At 32.2% G+C, this 21,920-nt stretch overlaps 1 protein-coding gene across 7 annotated transcripts in view; it reads left to right on the top strand.

Annotated features, from left to right (window-relative positions):
- The first annotated feature begins 3,299 nt into the window (after positions 1 to 3,299).
- The window catches only part of LOC130807645 (DNA mismatch repair protein MLH3), a 32,170-nt gene continuing 13,549 nt past the window's right edge, over positions 3,300 to 21,920 (top strand). For 5 of the 7 annotated variants that reach the window (XR_009040630.1, XR_009040631.1, XR_009040634.1 and 2 more), the window contains exons 1-22: positions 3,300 to 3,421; positions 3,525 to 3,674; positions 3,816 to 3,991; positions 4,296 to 4,347; positions 4,442 to 4,489; positions 6,591 to 6,745; positions 6,858 to 6,915; positions 8,392 to 8,449; positions 12,196 to 12,288; positions 12,365 to 12,527; positions 12,626 to 12,641; positions 12,736 to 12,941; positions 14,712 to 14,781; positions 14,862 to 14,945; positions 15,131 to 16,864; positions 16,967 to 17,069; positions 17,159 to 17,244; positions 18,079 to 18,176; positions 18,498 to 18,695; positions 20,080 to 20,124; positions 20,207 to 20,260; positions 20,376 to 20,482. Coding sequence is in view for 1 of the 7 variants with exons in the window: in XM_057672938.1 (XP_057528921.1) it covers positions 3,866 to 3,991; positions 4,296 to 4,347; positions 4,442 to 4,489; positions 6,591 to 6,745; positions 6,858 to 6,915; positions 8,392 to 8,449; positions 12,196 to 12,288; positions 12,365 to 12,527; positions 12,626 to 12,641; positions 12,736 to 12,941; positions 14,712 to 14,781; positions 14,862 to 14,945; positions 15,131 to 16,864; positions 16,967 to 17,069; positions 17,159 to 17,244; positions 18,079 to 18,176; positions 18,498 to 18,695; positions 20,080 to 20,124; positions 20,207 to 20,260; positions 20,376 to 20,482 (3,554 nt within the window). In the remaining 6 variants the exon portion in view is untranslated. Of the gene's footprint in view, positions 3,422 to 3,524; positions 3,675 to 3,815; positions 3,992 to 4,295; positions 4,348 to 4,441; positions 4,490 to 5,064; positions 5,124 to 6,590; positions 6,746 to 6,857; positions 6,916 to 8,391; positions 8,450 to 12,195; positions 12,289 to 12,364; positions 12,528 to 12,625; positions 12,642 to 12,735; positions 12,942 to 14,711; positions 14,782 to 14,861; positions 14,946 to 15,130; positions 16,865 to 16,966; positions 17,070 to 17,158; positions 17,245 to 18,078; positions 18,177 to 18,497; positions 18,696 to 20,079; positions 20,125 to 20,206; positions 20,261 to 20,375; positions 20,483 to 21,920 lie in introns of those variants that run through there. The other 2 variants (XR_009040632.1, XR_009040635.1) reach the window with 2 other exon arrangements.

The raw sequence follows: 21,920 nt of genomic DNA, 5'->3' as shown, positions 1-21,920 counted from the left end.
TAATAAATAATAGAAATTGAAGGACAATTAATAAGCAAGATATAAAGATACCCGAAGCGCTTGGCTTAATGATAAAAGAGGTTGGGGCAAGTGTCATCCACATCAAAGATCTAAGAATAAAAGTCATCGTCAAATGGAGTAATGCTACTTAAATAATCGTAAAATTGGTCAATAATTTAAGGTAATATCGCAAGAGCACTAGCCTCCCACTATGTACTCCTGAATATGGCGCGAACACTGATTAGGAATGGTTCTCCATCCTCTTATGTTATTAACCTCCACCGCCATATTCCATAATTAAAAATAAGAATAGAACAAATAGAAGACCCAAAAATGAATAAGACACAAAAGACCCACAAATAGAAGATGGACCCAAAAGACCTAGTAATGAAGGATGGGTGGGTCTTTTTTTTTTAATTTACTTTTTATAATCAAATAACATTGTCCAATCTGAACATGACATGTGACATTTTAATTAAAAGAAATAGAGTAGCATGTTATTATAGGTTTCATTTACCTAAAAGCCCTTTGTTTGCAAATAGGACATAAAAGTTGACCCTTTGTATAATAAACTAAAGGTTAACCCTTCATCTACAGATGGGCTAAAAGTTAGCCTTTTTAAATGCAATTTTTCCTAAAATGAATATTTTTAATTTCAGATCCTCTCTTGAGAGACTGTCTTTTGTAAAGACGATTCTCAAGAGTCCAGTCCACATCTCCCTTTTAAACTCCTTTTTTAAAAAAGAAAAATTGTTTCTTTCTTTAAAAAAACTGTTGGTTTCTTTCTACGCACGCTTATTATGTTTATGAAAAGTCTAATTATTAACTGTCTTTTCCCCACGTTAACTTATCCCTCGAAAATGAAGAAATTAGTTTTTTCATATTACAATGGAAGGTTAATGCATGAATTCAATTGTAGTTTTTTTTAATTAAGCTTCATCAATGGTGGAGAATAGTGATGTTGAAGAAAACAACAATATCTACTATTGGGGAAAGGTAATAAAAACAATTGTGGTTCTTCTGATTTTTTTAAAAATTAAGCTTCATCAATGGTGGAAAACAATGATGTTGAAGAAGATAACAATGGCTAATTTTTGAAGAAGGGTAATAAAAGCAATTGTGGTTATAAATTCATATATTTGGGGATATAACCAAATATAATTGGTATTATAACTGTGAATATTTGACATAGGTTGATGTAGTTGAATGTATAACATTGTGTATTATAATACCAATTGTGTAATTTAATAATATCAACGTTGTAGTATTATAATCCCAACTACATAGTATTATAATAACAATTTTATAAAATTATAAATCCAACTACCGTAATTTGACAATAATATCAAAGAAAAATATAAATCATTATAACTCCAATTGTATACTATTATAATACCAATTATGTAATTTTATAATATAAATTTTGTCCTATTTAAATAACAATAGTCAAATATAACAACTTAATAATTTAATACTTAAGAAGTATTGAACTACAAATAGTAAAAGGTGTTAAAATATACATTAAAACTCGTATATATGTTCTTGTCAAAACTACAATATAAGCCAAAGGTTTCATGATCTTGAGCAATCCTTCAAATCCAATAACCCTAACATCCTCGATTTGTTTGGGAGTTAGCTTCACAACCTCTTTAGGTTTGCAGTTTGTGTATATGTTCTTGTCAACACTATAATAAACAAATTGCAAATTTATTAGATAATCATATGTATAAAAAATGTATAACTAAGGGACGTAAAAAGAGGATCAAGAGATTTATGTTATGACCCCAAATATATTATGTTATAACCACAAATATATTATGTTATAACCCCAAATATATATTACTCCAAATATATTAATTTATAATTCCAAATATATTATGTTATAACACAAATATATTATGTTATAACTCCAAATATATTTAAGTTATAACAAATATATGTTATTATAATCCAAATATATTATTTTATAACCCAAAATATATTATGTTATAACTCCAAATTATACTATGTTTACAATCTAACATTAAAATGAGGTAATATATAACACAAATTATTTTCGTTATATCCCCAAACATATGAACTTATAACCATAATTGCTTTTATTATCTTTCTCAAAAAGTAGTCATTGTTGTCTTCTTCAACATTACTGTTTTCCATCATTTATAAAGCTTAGTTTCTAAAAAAAAAAACGAACCACAATTTCTTTTATTACCTTCCCCCTAACAGTAGACATTGTTGTCTTCACATTATTGTTTTCCACCATTGATGAAGCTTAATATAAAAAAATTAGAAGATTGTAATTCCAACTAATACATAACACAATTAACCCAAAGAATGAAAATGAAAGCTTTAATGGAACCATAAAATCAGAATATTGTAGTTCCACCTTTGAGAGAAGAATGAATACATACCTTTGATGGAAGCGCATCTGTTGAAGACTAAAATCAGAGGATGAAAGGAACGAGTTTGAGAAGCCTTGAACATGACAATGAAACCGTAAGAAACTGTTAATGGAAGTTTAAAAGGGAAACAGTTTCAGAGATCAAGTTTGAGAATCAGTTTAAAAGGTTACTTAGAGTGATAAGAAATACGCGAGTTTTGAAAATCAGTTTTGTTATTTTATTTTATTTTTTTAAATTTTGGACTGGCCCAAAATTGAGGAATCTTTTGTAGAGATGGTCTCAAGTAAGAATTTGTGTTTTAATTTTGAATGAGTGCTTTAAGGCTTGAAATTGTTATGTAAAGTTTTTTTGTTGGTTGGGTCGTATGGTCGCATACATGCGGCGATTTTATTTGAAATTTTGTTTTCAAAAATGTTAATGTGAATCCTGTGTTAATAAAACTTTGATTATAAAATGTTTTTTTGTCCATTACTTGTCATTATCTTCTAATATCACATTTTCAAATGATAATTTATTAAAATAAATTTTATAGAGAAAAGATTTAAGTAGATCAATTATGATCATTCAAATGGTCAAGATATTTTATATACAAAATTGGATTAATTTTTTTTATTTTTCTTTTCATTTAATGCAGATTACAAAACGGGCCCTACATTTACCATGAGAAATATTTGGTTGACACTATTCATAAAATACTTTCTTTGTCCCAAATAATTTTCATTATTTTCTATTTTAGCCAATTTTATTAAATTTATCTATTTATTATTTTATTATTATACATCCGTCTTGTATGAGACATGTTTCACTGTCTTATACAAGAATCTGTGTTATTATAACTCATATTTTTATTTCATTAATTAATTTTCAAGTATATGAAGTATGTATTTCCTTTGAAAAAAAGTACATTTTTGTACTTTATCCTCAGTAAGTTGCTCGCAATTAAGAACAGAATAAAGCGGCGCATTTTTGTAAAAAAATCTCGAGGGAACCTTTGAGTTCCACAACCACCATTGATGACGGTAAGTTTTCTTCATCCTCTCTTTTGTTTTTTTTTTGTGCTTTATTGTTAAGAGTATAGTTCCTTAGACTGTATATTTTCTTCTTATAATTTCTTCTTCTCAGCATCAATTTTGGAGGGCTTAAAAGGTTTTTATATTAGCAATTGCAACGTTGTCGCCGGCAATCTGGTTGTCGTTTCCGTACCGTTCTTGTACGAATGTTCTGAAACGCCGTTCGATGCAAGAAATTGTCATTCTGTGTTGAAACTAAAAGGTTCTTTATTTTCTAATAGGTGGTTTCATAAGTTACATATTTTAATTTTGATATTGGTACAGTAGATTTTGAAAATGTAATTACTGCATCATTTGGTTTTTTTTCCATCTACCAATTTTTAGTACCTAAATTGATGTTCAGTGTGAATGGCTAATGGAATTGGTTAGTTGAGGACTTGTGGTATAGCCTCAATGGAAATAATCAAGCCTTTGTCAGAGGATCTTCATAGTATGGTGCGGTCAGGGATCATCATCAACTGCTTAACTACTGTTGTTGAAGAGCTCATATACAACAGCCTGGATGCTGGTGCCACAAAGGTTATATTTCCTGTCGATTGACGATTAGTTCTGGAAAACTTACTCTGTCTAGTGAACATAATGCCCTATTTTTGTTAGAAGAATTTTTTCAAAACATCTCGACTTCATATGTTTGATAAAATTTATGTGATATTGGGTTATTGCTTTTGTCCTATTGTTTTAGGTATCAGTTTCAAAGACTGATTTTATTAAAAAAGGGTTTTTTTTAAAGCTAAAGATGATTTATTTTTAAGTTATATTTCTATGATTAAGCACCTATCTAGTATCTAATGTTTGGCTTTTAACTGTCATTGATTTATTTCAGGTATTAGTTTCTGTTGCTGTTAACAATGGCTATGTTAAAGTAGAGGATGATGGTCAGTAATATTTTCTGCTAACTTGTTAAGTTATATTTTAGAATACGCGGTTAATCAGAGCACTAATTGCTTTGTACATGTATTGCCTCTGCAGGATCCGGTATTAGCAGGGAAGGACTACTGTTGCTAGGGGAAAGATATGGTAAGTATATTCTTTTTTTTTTGTTGGAAACTTATTATGTTCCCTATGCTGTATGCCTTGTCATTATTGTACATGACCAACATACAATAATTCACCTCCTGGCATAATTACATGGAACGCGGAACGTAGCCATGTTCCGCGATCCGGGAACATTCGTCCCCAATCGCTAAAGGTGACTTCCCAGTGTGGAAGACCTTTTTAAAAAGGTATTTTGGCCTTCACTTCAAATTAAAGAATAAAGAAGGGAGAAAAGCGAGATAAAACCTTGAATACCAAAAAAATTTCACTTAAAAACAATTTCCTAAAGCAAAAAAATCATTTTAATTTAAATTTGTTATCAAATATATTTTTTATACATAATATATCTCGTACCCAATCGTTCCCGAGTCAATCAAGGTTGTGTTCCTTGTTCCAGTTCCCGTTCCCCGTTCCTAATCGAATGTCGTTCCAAGTAACATCGCCTCCTGGAACATTTGCTACGAAGTCAGATTGGTTCATTGTCTATCTTTGTTTCAATCTTCTATTTTGAAGCAAGAAAGGATTCTTGATGACGTGCAATCTTTGTTAAATTTCAGCTACCTGTTGGAAATCAGTGCAATGCTTTTGTGTGTTTATTGCGATCATGAATCACAAGGTGAAGCACCTGAATTAGTTGGTCCATTTGAACTCCTAAATTGGTTTCATCAAATTTTGTTCCTTAATATTAAGGCTTAAGGTTTAGGATTAAGGTTCTAGCATTGTTGTTGTGAATACTAGGTACTTACCCGTACTATGCACATGATTACAAGCATTTCTCGAGTAAAAGTATTTGACAATTAAAAATATATAGTTTATAATTAAAAAGGGAGCATATATTAATATTATATACTTGAATCTTCAAAAAACTGTACAAATAAATATGAGCGACAAAACAATTGGAATAAGCAATATGTTTTTTAAAATTGTCAACAAGTTATGAAAAAGGTGTAAATTTACAACAATAAAAAGAAAATTAATAAGACCCTTTTGTTGTATCAGATACATCAACTTGTTAAACAAACAACAATAACCTACAAATACAAAAAAATAGTAAACAATTAGAAGTATGAATTCACTAAGAGAATCTAAAAGAGAAACATAACATAATAAGTCAATCTTTAAAGTACCTTTTAAGGTGGGAAAAAAACTTCCTTAAACACAACATTTTCAATAGAAGTCAATTTTATGCCATTGCACAACTAAAATCAATGATCAATATTTGTATGCAACATAATAAGAACACCTTTCTTCATTCTAATTTCATGATTTAACATACTAATACAACAAATTGTGTTTCCGTTGAAAATTACCTGTTTGCCTTACGAAATCTAAGCTCAAATAAACCTTCTTATCACCAAGGTAGTCAATACAATACTTAATCTTAAACTTTGGCAGGATTTTCATTTGTAGGAGCTAAAACAATCCTATCACAGAATAGGCTACCATGACCCATTGCATAAGTCCATAAACAATTGATGCAATCGGATGTTATGCGTCTTTGATAAAGATATCATATGGGGTGTCTATTCGATCCCAACTTCAACGCCATTTAGTTCCCTGATTATTCCTTCGCCAAATTCAAGTCTCCAATCAGTAAATTCTCAAACTTTATCAATATCACTTACGCCATTTCGAAGCCTTATTGATAATTAAGGAAAGTGCATTGTTTACTCATAGTATTCCCTTTCATTTGCGGAAACTTTTTTATAAAAAAGGCATTATGTAGATAGGCAAAATATTTTGAAATCAATTAATTACATTATGACTGTTCAAAACTAAAGATAAATAAAATTATTTAATATAACACCAATAGTAGAATTGAGCTGGAATTCATTTGCTTAGGCGGACATGTGTCCTAGTCTCCTACTGCTTTCGTGTAGTATATAATTATTGTGCAAGGTCTAAGTGGACTATAAAAGCTCTAATGTTTACTCATAATCAACCTTTTGTCTTTCACCATCGCTAAAGAAGAACATAGTAAATAAAACTACAAAATTGATTAATTATGATAAGAATCCCATTAAAATTGCGTTTTTATTTTTTAATTTTGTTTGTTGTGTGAATTTGTGGTTACTCTATACAGCAACATCAAAATCTCCCCATTCACATGAAGAAAAGGATAAAGTGAAAAGCTTTGGATTTCGTGGAGAAGTCTTATGCTCAATTGCCGACATCTCTTTGGTAGAAATTGTAACTAGAATTCATGGGAGACCTAATGGGTATCGAAAAGTAATGAAGGCAAGTACGACTTACAATTTCATCTTATGGTTTCCATCTTCATAGTGTCAGGATTTGTGGAACCATCTATTCTATTTTCCTGATCAGAATTGCATTTGTGTTTTTTTTCCAGGGTCGAAAATGCCTTTGTCTTAGTATTGATAATGATAGACAAGATGTCGGTACAACTGGTAATGTTATCAGTTCTTGTTGCTATATTATTCATAGTATAAACCTATTTCTTTGAATGTATTTTCCTTTTTTTGGTTGGTTCATACATTTCTTATGTCTAAATTGACATTTTATTTCTAGCTGCCAACTTTTGACTTCCTTATATATCACATGGCAAATCATTTCTAAACTGGCAATGTGTCATTGACTTGAAGTGAGAAGATATCTGTTCTCTCTTTAGTTTGATAAGCTCCAACTTTGTTATACGTTAGTAAATCTCATTGTTGGAGTGTGGAATAACGATGATTGCTTTTTGGGGATATACTTGCTGATTATAATTGTCTTATGAGAATATGAAAATGGATTGTAATTGGTCTTTTATTACAATGTATGCTGAGTATGTTAATTTTTTTGTTCACGGGAGCATTTTGGATGTTCAAAGGCTTGTTGAACTCAAAACAAATTGGCAATGCAGGTGTAACTATACATGCAACACCCTTTTTAGTATGTATGCTGTGGTAAAATGAAGAGAACTAATGTTCTTTCTTTCACTGTTCGCTTACTGTTTGGATTTCATGTTTGTTAGATATTTGGTTATTTAATTGGCTAACCTTTTTGCTGATAATATAGCTGAGCTGGACAACTAGAGTTCTTAGGTTTATATGCATCTTTGACTCTCTGTCATGCTCAATGCCATCGTTATTCTTTCATGAAATGCATCTCTGTTTGTGCTGGATGAGTGAAGTTTCTTTGCCCCCTTATATATTACAGTTTCTCTATTCCTGTTGGATAATATAGATAAATTTGTGCCCAATGTATAGTTTTATTTGTTTTGCACTTGTAGTCTTTGATGATGCCTTTTAGCCAAGGAATTGTATGCTAAAGATACTAGTGAGGTGTGTTAAAGGAAATGCTAATGTTTTTGTGAGATATAGTTACGGGTGATGTACTATTCAATGGGTGCTAATGTGCTATCTTGAACTCTCAAGTGATATGATGTTAGTAGTTCTATGCTTCGACCTTTTAGCTCTACTATAAGCAGCTCATCATACTAGCACACATTGGAAAATTGGTTCTAGTCTCTATATGATTCTTTGTTCCTAGCTCCCTAATTCAAAACTAAAGTAGGTTTTATGTGTAAGGTGCCACATGGTTAAGGTAGTCAGGTCCAAAAGGTTTCTCTTAATAGATTTTTCTGAATTTGTTTCCGTCTAATTGGAAATGAATGTTGCACTTGTTTCTTTTCACATTATGTTATTTACAAATGTCTTTTTGCGATTTGAGGGGTTCCCTTCGATTGCGATCTCCTCATGATGAGGGTATTGGTATGCCTTTTATCCCACCTTCCTCAAACCTTGCCTTAGGCGGGACTAATTGGGATGATGATGATGACAAATGTCATTTTGCACAAAGTTTGTCTTTTGACTATGTTGTTACGTAGATGTGGTATTCATATTCTCAAAATGCAAAGGATCTAAATATTGGGAATTTCGCAGTCGTTGTTCGCGATTTATTTTACAATCAACCTGTGCGGAGAAGACAAATGCAATGCAGGTACCCTCCAACTTGGTTATAAACGAAATTTACCATTTTTTACTTAGAGGTTATGTTTGACAATTTGTGTAAACCACCCTTGTTTTTTAATATTAATTTTTATAATTTTTCGTTTAGTCATAATAAAGATATTTTATATCAAAATATACATTGAATTACTTGCAAAAAGAAATTTAGCAAGTATTAGGTAACACATGAAGCATTTTAACAAGTCCATTATTACAAAGTTACTATAATTCATCATTTTTGATGATTTTTAAGGTCATTCCACTAGATTTCAAGTGGTGTAATTTCCAATTATTTAATAACTTATTAATTAATGATATTTTAAACTCATAAATTCATAACTCAACAAAGTTAAACGTATTTTACACTTAGTGGCAACAGGTTATTGATTAAAATTTGACTTAATGATTTGAGTTCATAACTCCTTGAATTTACTTACTGAATTAGCCTTTTTAATAATAAATAGTAACCAATGTCGATAAAATAAATAAATAATTAAATTAATAATAAAATTTCTTAATTTAGCGTAACGGTCGAGAAGTTATATAATATGGTTTTCAAGCCGTTTTAACCTCTATAGACATGTCATAAATTTTTAATCATTATTATAGTTATATTACAAATATATCGATAAAAAAATTAATGTTTATAAATGTTCAAAAATTTTAATCTAAGTGTCTTAATATGTTGCCACCATCTATAAGTATGCTTCATAATATTTTCAAGTTCAAATGATTTTATTTGGTGATTATATCTTATTTTATAGTTTTACAATTTACAATTTAATAGTAAAAGATTAAACTAAAAATATATGGTCAACCTAAATATATCGAATAATTTTGCATGATATTTAACCATTGTTATACAATTTGGATATTTATAAATATAATAAAAATGCATTTAACTTCAATTTGAATCATTAAACCTAAAACTATATGATAGATAGAGCTAGAAAGGACATGAAATGTGATTTTTGCTTTAAGTATTTGTGATTTTTAAAAAAATAAACACAACTTTGTTGGAAGTTCGATATATATGAAACAATACTTTAATAGCTAAGAGGCACATCTTTACAAAAATTATAAAAGAAACACACTTAAGCATAGAATTATAGATCTTTAATATAACTATTAATTATTTTAATATTACATTATTATATTATATATAGTTCTTCAATATAATTACATTAATTTATTTATAAAGAGTATCTTCGAATACACAAATGGAAACCATTAAAACTTGCATTTTAAGTATTTTCTTTCTCAAAATCAAATCGTAATGATAGAATACGATAGTGGAAATATTTAAATAACATAAAATTTCAACTATTGTTTTTATAAGGAAGTCAACTATTGTTTTTAAATGATATAAAATGATATTCTCAATTTACAATAATCATGAGTACACCTCTATAAGATTTTAAATATATGGTGGTGTTATGTTAAAAATGATATCATCTGGAAAATTATACTAATTTTTTGCATTATTGCATAATATAAATTCAAAATTTACTTAGTTTTTAATCAATACAAGTTCTTATATTACATATATTTTAAAATTAAAACAACAATTTAAAAAGTATATCCTATAATTGAAATTTTAAAAATATTAAAATTAGCCTTTTAACATAATTCGCCAGTTAATTCGCTTTTTGAATTCGTGATTCGCTCAAAATGATCCTATAATAGTCTAAAACCGACTATAATTTTCTTTTGTTGATTCGCGATTCGCAAAGAGATTAGTGAATCATGTGACAGTGAAAATTAGTAAAATTTTGCATTATTAACATTAACATTTTTATCATAAAATTTTAGATTTAAAGAACATATATTTGAGATTTTTAGAAATAGAACTTTTTCAAAAAATATTCTGAAATTTTTCAAAAGCAACATAAGATCAACATATGTGAAATACCGCAAATCAAAGCTCTAATACGCTCCCCAATTTTTGGTCTTCATCCTCAAGTGCTTGGATCCAATTCCCCCTATAATACGTATTTGAAGATTATAAATATAAAAATTGCTATTAGTTCCTAATCATAATATGCAATTAAGTTTTCTTCCTAGAGGTTGTTAGATTACTTAATTTTTGATGCTGTAACCATAGTGTAAAACTATTGCATCACATGGCGTCGACCACATGGTCAAGGTTTTAAAAAAAAGACAACTGGTATTTCTTGCTTTGTAAAGATGAAAAAAAATCATGTTTTGGGTTGTATCAAGGGATATCTTATGGTTTTGATCGAAATTTGGGTGTTATTCTGCATGACACCCATTATTATATCACCGTTTTGTTACCACGACCGCTGCGTAATCGCATTTTTACACTATGGTTGTAACTTTGGAGTAGGCTTTGTGTTGAGCAACACTTCTTTGATGATGAGTTTTTAAACTAGGAAATAAAAAATAGAAATTGGAAGTATGTGAAAGGAAAGATTTCTCATTTTTTTTCTTGATGGTCGAAAATATGTGGCTTTTCAAGATATGATTTTCCCTGTTTTAGTGATGAAATATATGTTTAGAATATATTTGATTTATGAAAATAATTTCACGATTTTCATGAACTTGTTTTTGAATAAAAATTGTGAAATGAATTTTATAGAACTTTCAAAATACCCTACGAAATCGTCTTGAAATATATACTCCCTCCGTTTCTTAATGAAGTTCCCACAAAGAATGTTCACGAAAATTAAGAAAAATAGAATTTTTTGGATAGTGGATATATTATTTTATTGAATAATAGATTTGATGGAGGAAAAATAGGGATCATAAACATTAAATAAATATTAAAAGAAAATTAGTGGAAAGCATGTGGGGATCACAATATAAAAAAGTTAAAATAAAGTATTGTTAAAATATTAAAATGAGGATGGACAAGGTTATTCATGTCTAAAATTTGTAATATAAATAGAAAGGTTCTTTATGGGAACTACAAATGAAACACCAAAAAATGGCAAATGGGAACTTCATTAAGGAACAGAGGGAGTATATGTTTATGATATTTTTGTGCATCCAAACTTGCGTTTTAGAAGGTGTTTTTGGACAAGGTTATTCATGTCCAAGTAAGGAAAAGGATGTGTTTTTAGAGATATTGGAGGGGATGTATGTTGAATGAGAGTTTGAGTACTTATAAGATTGAAGTTGGATGGGAATGTAAGGGGCAGCCGGCTCATTTGGAGGGAGTAAGGGAGTGACTTTTACCTTTGTTGGTTGCTTTGCATGCTTGTAATGATGTGAAGTTCGGGTAAAATCAAAAGGGGTTATAGGGAAGAGAAGAGGAAGAGTGTGTAAGTAATCAAATGGGGTTTCGTGGGGGTTGTTTTCTAAGGATTTTTGTCCTGTTTTGCTTGTTTGGTATAATGTAGAAACAATGTAGTAAAGTATTGTTGGATTCGAGTAGCTTTTGATGTACATAGAATTAGTTTTGGTAACATGCATATTTTGAAATCACTTGTACGAAGTGTATTTAATATTTGAATTAGTCCTATCATGGGAAGTAGAAATAGAAGAGTTGCTCAATTTTAAGTGTTACTCCCAAGGTTATAGTTATTTGTTATAATTCATAACTTATGAATTAACAAGTTCGTTACCATCCTAGTAACTTTTCTAATTGCTACCATCCCTAATAAATTAAAAAAATTAGACGCCCAAATACTAAGATGAAATAATGTTAATCACCAGACTTCTTCATTTTGTGAAACTTAGATTAATTGTTGTTTTCGTTGTGCATTTGTGTTGTAGTGCCAAGAAGATTTTACATGAAGTTAAAAAATGCGCTGTATGGATTGCTCTTGTGCAGCCAAAAACTTCCTTCAAAGTCATTGACATGGAAAGGTGTGTCCACTTTATAATCATACAAATAGTTTAGATTAGATATGCAGCAAATTTATTTGTTGATGTCCTTATGCAGTGAAGATGAATTGCTTTGCACACGTAGTTGTCCTACTCCTTTGTCATTATTGTGCTGCAATTTTGGTATTGAAGCCTCTTGTTTACACGAGCTAAGCTTTTCAGAAGGACTGTTTAAGCTTACTGGATATGTCTCTGCTGTGTCTAGTACTTTCTCTTCCAAGGCGAGTCTTTGTACCTATATTTCAATTATTGAAGTGTACTGTATCACCTACATGATTATATTTAGGTCTAAAGTTTGACACAGATTTATGCTTTGCAGGCAGTGCAATATATATGTATCCACAGTTTTGTATTCCATGATAAGGTTGAAATTCTGTGGTGAAATAAATTGATCATCTTTTGAATTCAATTGTACTTAACATTATACAGATGTTAATTCAAGGATTGTTGTTAAAGGCCCGATTCATAAAGTTCTGAATCGTCTGGCAGATATGTATCATGACCAGTTAAGAGGTAATAGAGGCGAGAAGAGAGGTCAGCTTCATGGAGGTCTGTTGTACTGTTTGAATCTGACCTGTCCGTGCTACTTGTACGATTTGAATCTTGAAATTTCCAGGGCGTCTGTAGAATTCAAGGTAATTATTTTTTGTTTAGCATTGTGATGTTTTTATTTGTGTAGGCTGATTAGAAAATAATGTGATATGATTTAGTTGCAAAAACATTTATAGACAGGCTGTAAATTTTCTGCCAAAGACTTTCTGGCTCGTTATTGTCTTCACAATGATATGTAGGATTCTTGCAGATTTTGGTGATTCATTTGAAAGCTGGACCTAGTTTTTATGATTGCTGCTGTACTCAACCTTAGATTAAGTGACAAACAATGGCTGTATGCTGTTTATATCCAAGATATTGCTAATCGTCCTATCTCTTGCCTTCCATAAAATGTAGAATCTAAACTCATTTATTAAAGACATTTAGAAATTAATGCTGACATTATATATGATGTGGGCAGTAAATACCAGTAGACCACTTAGCGGCTTCCTTGTATTGGCATTTTAACATCAATCCTAGTTACTGGACTGTCTAATGTTTAATATGATTTTTAAGAATGTGCCTCTTCGGTATACAGATGCAAAATTGGCTGTACAAGCTCTCATTCTCGAGCACAATTTGTGACTGTCAAAGATTGGATCCAATTAAGTTAGCACAAAGTTTTGTTTGCTCTAGGGTTTAAGGATGAAAATAGTGACAATGCTGGTTGTGGGGTTTGTCTCCGTATTAATCCCTTCATTTAAGACCACCCTCAAATGGCTGCACAAGTAGCAAACGTCAAACGTCAAATGTCTAACGTCAGAGTCAGTAAATCACAAGAGAAAGTATGCAATTCACTCACAGTGTAGAGTGACAATGATCTTGGTCCTTGGATGATTAATTACTAATTAGGGTATGTTTACGGCGTGAGGCCTTTGTGAATCTAAGTGATAGAGTAAATACAAGTAGAAGTAAATGCTATTTCTCCAAATGATTGAGAATAAATAACCACAATTCAGTTGTGTAAATAAATGTAAGGTGCTTGATAAATGAGGCTTGTCAATGTAACTATAGTAGCTTGTCATCTGCGAGTTCTTGAAACTTTCATCTTTTTCCTTAGCTTAGACATCTAAGTCAACTTGTGTTGACGCGCTGTTCTTCCATTGGAGGTAAACTAGGGCATTAAATGCAAAGATTGTCTTTTTGCCTAAAACTAGGAAACTAGTTACTTTGTCAAAGAAAGTAACTTTCTGTCCTTGCACTAGAGTGTGCATGACAGAGTGGAGCATTGTTTTAATTCCATCACATATAATGCTACTTATTTTTTTGGATTTTCCTATAAGGTGTCGCAGATCAGATGCATACATGCATATTGCTTGAGATATGATTGGTTAAGTATTAGCTATGTTATGGACAGGAAATTAAAACATGATATTGCTCAAATCTAATCTACAACTTTCAATGCATTTCTATTTATCTGAACTGCACAATATGTTTGATTGAAATGCCTTGGGAAATAAATTACTGATATATTCTTATTCATTCTTAACCTCCACTTATCCGACTTGGAAAAATGAATCAAGGAAAATCATAAAAAATCTCTAGGAATCGAATACAATATTTCCCTGTGTTTGACAATTCAAATTCCTAAAGACGGACTGTCAGTGATGAGGAGATCTGAAATGTTTCCTTTCACTAGAAATACCGCCGCATATTTTTTTTCTCTTCCATTTAAATTTTAGTTTTGATGTGGTTTGACCATTGTGACGTTCAAAATAAATCTCCTGTCTGAGTACAAAACTTTTTAATTTATTTTATTCCGTTGCTACCATTTTTGTAACAACTTGGCTTCACATTTTATTATGGTGTTGTAGGATTGGGCTCCTGTACTTTCATTTGTTGAAAAATCAGTTATGTCCTTGTGGAGTGAGGAAACAAGAAGGGGTAAGATTGCAGATTTAGATTCTGCTATTGTTTGCCGTGTCTTTTGGTTTTGACAGTCACATGTTTTTATTTCTCGCCAGGGATTTCTCATAATCAGGATACTGATAGGATCAGGAAAGATGGCATGGAGAAAGTTGGTGTAAAGTCTTCTTCAGTGGAAAAAGGTTATCAATACTTTTGTCTTACATTTTGTTTGTATTGTTCAAATCTTTATTTGTTTCTTGTGAGTTGTGACTTAATCTTGAATCATTAAGTAACTTTATTTATTCTCGGACCTATTTTATCTGGGAAAAGAACAATGCATATAGCATGTTCCAAGATGATAATAATCAGCTTGTTTGTGATGCAGATTCATGGTTGAGGACCTGTGAAATGTCTACAAAGAGACGCAGGATCCAGAATAGTGAGAATCAGCAGGCATGCTCTAAAGAATCACTGGGAATGAAAGTTAAAGACTGCAACAATTTATCTCCGTGGAAGAACATTTGTAGAGAGCACATGATTTCAGAAAGAATCTCAGTGGATTTAAGAGAATCAGATACAGAGAGGGAGTCTGCACGCAAGATGGAATTTATTGGACTAGATGATGTGTCTCGCTCTAACTGCATCCTGAGTGTCACAAATTGTTTTGGCATTGATCTTCTGCAGTCTAATAAAGAACTACAAAATATAGATATTTTGAGCAATAATATCTGTATTGAAGGTGACGATATCACTATGGAAAGAGAGCCCAATGACACGAACAACTGTCTTTCAAGTTCGAGATGGAAGGATGAAGTTAGTGTAGATGATTCACTTGTTGAGAGCAGTGAAATATCAAGCATTTATAGTTTCGAGATGATGCCGGAGAATGGAATGAGTAGGGTCAATGATAATCAGATGGACTTCCATTTGCAAAGTGGCTTTTGGAAAAGTCCACTTCAAGCGTCCTTGTACTGTGATAAGGAATATCAGTTTCAGATTACTAATTTCAAGGAAAAACAAAACTACAGCAATTTCCTTTGCCTTGGAGATGCTGATAGTATTAGTCCAAACATTTTTCATAGGGCACCAAGTCAGATTGACTTGGCAAATATGACGCCAGTCATGCCACTTCCTAAATCCAAAATTGCAAGCCATACAAAAAAAGATTCCTACAATCATATGGAATGTGACAATTTATTGCCATCTTATGGAGGTTCCTTTGATGTAGGATATCCTTTAGAGTCTCCAAGTGTACATCGTACATCACTCTTCTTGTGCTCGCCCGCAAACTATGTTCAGCAATCTGAAATTACATATCCTTCTCTCAGACTTAAAGATTGGGATTTCCATAATCGTATCCATAACGGAAGATCAGGAGGAAGAAATAGTAGTAGTTTTGAAAAGTTTAATCATGAAGAAGAGGAACTATATTGTGAAGGTTTTAGTGATAGGTCTATCGATAAGAATTTCGCTGTATCGAGTTGTTTGAATTCAACATCACTCTTTACAAGTGAATTACCTGATTTTGATAGAGTTAAGTGGATATATTCCCCACAAATGCATAATGTTGATGAAATACCCTCTAAAGCACATTGTGACACCTTATTTGAAGGCATTGTTTCAACTTCAATGGACAGAAGGCATAGAAACTCATCAGTTTGCTTGAGTCCATTGACATCCTTTAACAATGGAATCCAAATGGACCTACAGATGTGTCAAGAGTTTGGACAAGATGAACTTCCTTTGGAAAATCCTGGGTTGAATTATGATAGCTCTGACAGCCTTATAACAACTGGATGTGATTCCTTAGTAAATAATGAAGCATTTTCTCCGTGTCAGGATTCTGAAAGAGACATTTATATTCCATATAAATCATCACCGTGCTTATTTTCACCCATATCTACTGATAAAACTCCCAGACCTGATCTTGGAAGATGCCAAGTTCTTGATCCAAATTGCTGTTCTTTGGAAGTTGGAAGTTGTGTGAAATCAAAAAGAAGTCAATCAGCTCCTCCATTTTATAGGGGCAAGAAGACATATCTCTCAGTAAAGAGTTCTTTGTTTTCTGCAACTGAAAAATCTGCTTTAGAAACAGCTCCCCGATATAGTACTGTTTCAGGTATTTTAAATCTTGGACGTGACTTCTGTAATATACTAAAATATAACCTTGTTAGCAATGTATAATTTAGATGAACTAAGATAAATTTTGGATTGTGTGTAGAAAGAGCCAAGTTAAAGCACCCATTTAGACCAGCTCATTCCTCTAGTGTAAAACACCAGCAAGATGGGATGAAAATTGGAGAAGATTCTTTGTTATATGTTGAGTATGTGTTTTGTATTTCTTTTTTCATTATTGGGATCAAATTCTCATATTTGAAAACTTAATTTTTTAAACTGGTGCTGGCATTTCCAGACCAAAGGAGAAGAAAAGTTCAAATGCCATACAAGTTAGTGCATGGTCACAAGATGGCAACCCAGAGCCTGCCTGTTTCAGCAATGGTATTTGTTTCAACTTTGAACATGTCTATAGTTGTTGATTCAGTTATGCAGTTCTTTTTTGTCTAATTATGAAGCTGGTTGTTGGTTGGCATGGCTGTCATATATTTATTCGATAGGGACACATTCCCATCAACATTATGATATTCTGAAATTCCTCTTCATTAAAGGGGCATATACTGGTATGCGTGTCTTTTTTTAATTTCTTGAAAACTTAAGAAAATCTAATTTAAATTGAGGAGATTAAGTTTCACAGACTTATAACTGTCGAAATCTTATGAACAACTGCAGTAAAGTTCTCCGGGATTTTCTCAAATTTCCAGACTTAATCTCGAATGAGAGATCCAGTAGCTTCTTTGCTCTTTTTCTTTTTGTTTGAAATGTTCTGGTAACCCTGACTTGACGAAGTCTTCCTTTCTTTTTCTATATGTAAAGGACTTAAGTGGATTTTTTCTTTAAACCAAATGATTGTGCTGACACTTATGCATTTATTTGGATATTATCTATGTGTAAGAGACTTCATATACGATCAAATATTGAATTTGCAATTGTTAATTAAGGATTTGGATAATTGGATATAGAAAATGTCTATATGAGAATCTAAATTGTTTGCTTATACATATTAGGATTTTTCCATTTGGTCTTGATTTTGACTTGGAATTATGAAACTTTTTGCTTTTCAGTAATGTGTTCTTGAATGTCTTTCTGTAATGAAGAATTTGGCTGATGCGTACAAACATGTACACACACACACATGCGACTCTTAACCTCTAAAGTGCCATTATCTATAAAGTAATGGCCTTTAAGTAGAGCTTGTTGTCTTTGTGATCATTGCAGACTACTTGAAGTTAGCTCAGGATTCAGAAAGTTCACGATCCAAGTGGCGAGAGGGTTGCCCAGATGCTGAATTAAAGGAGATTTCCAATTATCTGAAAGTAAGTTATGCAATGTTTGGGAAAAATGATTTCATTTGGAAATATGGAATTGGCTCAATTTTATTGTTTGGCAAATAAAAAATTATCAAATTTGGATTTGGATCAATTCCACCATTTTTTTAAAGTATTTAAAAGTTTAGAATTTGAGAATGACTTCCTAAACCTTGTCATTCTCAAATTCTTCATTCATGATTTCATAATTGAAATCCATAAATTTAAATGAAATACTTGTTCCCAAACACAATGTTAAGAAATTATAAAAGACCAAGGTACTGCAAATACCTGACAATTGTCAACTGATGTTTCAAATTATTGATATAGGCTGGAGATAGGAAGAATGATGTTAAAGATGGAAACGAAATAATGGATATTCAATCTTGTATGCTTGATATCAGTGGCGGTTCATTAGTTCCTAAATCCATCAGTAGAAAAGGCTTGGAGAACGCCAAGGTGCTTTGGCAGATTGATAATAAATTCATCCCTGTCATAGCAAATGGAACCCTAGCTGTGATTGATCAGGTGTGTTTCTCATGTTGGCTATTTCTTTGGCATGATTCATTCAAGGACGAAACTCACTTCCATTTCATCAACTTTTACAAGTTATGGTCTTTGTGATATGATGTTTTCGCCTTTTAGTTCATCTAATAATGAAAAGGAGTGCATTAGTACATACTATTTGTGTTGTGAAGAGATTCATCCATTTCTATCAAGAATTCATTTTTTCGCAAACCTTTTCTTTTGTGATGGGATTGATAATTTGAGATAGATAAGGGGACGTAATTAGACTTAAGAGTTTAAAGGCACTCTGATATCAGATAAGTTTGAAAACGGTGTAGTGCAATAGAATCATCAGCTGAATCTTTTGTAATACGTTGTCAGACATCACATGTACACAATCATACACTACTCAGCTGCTTCAGGTACTCAGTTGGACCTTTTTATGTTCTGCCTTCTTTGTTCGTCAGATACGCTAGATGCCACTAAGAATGATGCAGATTTCTGCAAGATTGCTGTCCTGTGAAGCCTTTTGCTTATAATCCTTATGATACATTAGCTTTAGGAAATTTCACAGCTATCTCAACTCTATTGAAGAACTAGCCTTCTGAAGATGAGCAACCATTCAGGCAATCTTCCAATGTTATGCAGTACAAGCACTAAGCATGGGAAAACATTCCATGCTTCATTGAATTCTATCTTCCTCCTCCTAGGCTGTAGTCAGTGTACACAATAGAAATATACTTCATGTTGTTTGAATTTAATTGCTACATTTTTAACATCATTCCATGTAAAACAGGAAAATGGGTAGTTGCAAAAATACACGCCTTTTTTAGGAGATTAATTGTGTGCCTTGACCTTCTTTGGATGATTCTGTCTATCTTGGGCTCCCCATCTGTCACTGTGAATATCTTGTTTCTACACAAATACCTGAGCTTCCACAGTTTTAAGACGTTTAAATGGAGATTACTGGAAAATCTTGGTTAGAAAATGTAAACTATCAGTAATTTATTGTTTACTGATTTTTTTCGTGGTTGGTTAAGTCAATGCCATGAAGTTTTTATAAATAGTATGCTTTGACAAATATCCAGGAGCTACTTTTTGAGTATTTAATATAAATCCTAAATAAATCAGCACTAGTTATGTTCCGCCCTTGTCACTGCTACGTTCATGTAAGCCCTTGATGTGGTCATGTGAACATTGGGACTCTGGTCATTTTTGGTACGTTACTATACACGTATCAGTATGTAGATGATTGGATATCCCTAATTCTATGCTTTTAGGATTAATCATCAAAATATTTGCATTAGTCTATATTTTACACTTGTGTCTCGTGCATCTATCAAGAGGCCTTTTAGTGTTGTCTTTGACATGAATGTTGTTTGACCTGTTATCAAACTCTTTTCAGCATGCTGCTGATGAGAGAATTCGGCTTGAGGAAATGCGTCAAAAGGTATCACTAGTGCTGCATAATAACATATTTTTTTGGAAAATTTTATATATAGGCATTATATGCTTACTCGTCGATGTTTTAGGTTCTTTCTGGTGAAATGAAGTCAATAAGCTATCTGGAAAAGGAGAGAGACTTGGTATGATGTACACTCTACTAGAGAGCATAGGGAATTTCAGAAAGACTAGAATCTAAAGGGGCATTTCTGTTGCATTTTTGCAATTTTGTCTAAATGCAATTGGATTTCATCGTAGGTTTTGCCTGAAATGGCCTACCAGCTACTTTGCAATTATGCAGAGCACCTAAAGCACTGGGGATGGATATGCAACATTTTCTCCCAAGATTCAAATTCATTTGCAAAGTAATCTTTATGTCTTCATTTGGGTCCTCTTACTCTATTATTGTGATCATATGTATTCATACACATATTCACACAGTTATACGTGCTCATGTATATGCACACTTGACGCATCTGATGTGTACATGGCTACATGTATATACAGTTATACATGTACATGCATACTAGCGCATTATAGTTAAATTATTTTTGATAATTTTAGTATCCGTAGGACATGCCGCGCACATCTGGGCATGCAGTGTCTAATCACTCTCTTACATGCTACTTTCATTTGTAACTCAATTATATAACAAATACATAAATCAAATGTAGCACAAATATGTGAGTGCAACTATGCACATTGTTGTGAGTTGGACACACACAAGCAAGATAAATTGAGAGGAAAAACAATAATGAGTGAGGACAATGGCAATGTTTCTTGAACAAGTACTAACAACAAAAAATATAGAAGACAAGAATTTTGGATATTTTGTGTACCACTTTAATCAATGATTGTATTTCAATAGATAATATGCCCAATTACATAACGAATGCAATACTTGCAAACGCTCACTATGTGTTTACTCTCAAACATGGAGTACAAAGCTCTCTCTCAAACTCCTTTGTGTTTGTGCTCCCTTACATGTTTTTGGATGCTCAATAATAGCTTCAACAAGCTCACAACATGAGCTACCCACACCCAACAATAATGGAGAAGCTTTAATATGTTTTTCCCCCCTCAATAGAGGTGCTCCCTTCTCACTCTAACTATTAGAGTTTCTCTTGAATATTAGTGTGTATCAACAAGCTACTCTAACTCCTAGAGTTTCTCTTGAAGGTTAAGGTGTATGAAAAAGCTTCACTAGCTTCACTGCCTGTTGGATTCGGTCTCCAAAATTCGTCCTAAACACCTTAATGCTGAGAGGATCATTCCCCGAGTTTTCTGAAAATTCAGAACGCATGCTTTGAAAAATCCAATGCTTGATGCTTGTGCTCGTCCGAGCTAGCCCTAGCGACTCATCACAACCTTCTTCACATCATGTCCGGTTCACCTACATGCCACATCTTGCTCGGACACAAATTCCTCATGCTCAATCAGTGTGCTCGTTTGAGTTTCGAGCACCACATCACTGTATTTCTGCATTTGCGCAAGATGCTGCTCGTTCGAGCTCCCATTATCGTGGAGCAGGCTATGCCTGCAGCACTTCCGAGTTCGTACTTGCTGCACTTTACCTTGCTTGTTTGAGCGAGTGCCTGCTGTGTGCTTATGACAACCTCTTTATTATTCGTCGTTTCTTTATAAAATGGTTCACTTTTTCTTAAAAACATTTAATCCATTTTCATTGAAGATAAGGATATAAAGGGATTAATGAGCAGTAATCCACTTGAATCCTCCACTTCTTTCGAGCCTTATACTCTCAATTTCCACAATTACTACCTGGCTCAGCTGACAAAAAGTGGT

Source organism: Amaranthus tricolor, chromosome 3 (assembly GCF_026212465.1).
Source record: "Amaranthus tricolor cultivar Red isolate AtriRed21 chromosome 3, ASM2621246v1, whole genome shotgun sequence".
NCBI lineage: Eukaryota > Viridiplantae > Streptophyta > Magnoliopsida > Caryophyllales > Amaranthaceae > Amaranthus > Amaranthus tricolor.
The sequence above is the reverse complement of the archived record's forward strand: the minus strand, read 5'-3'. Positions and strand labels throughout refer to the sequence as shown.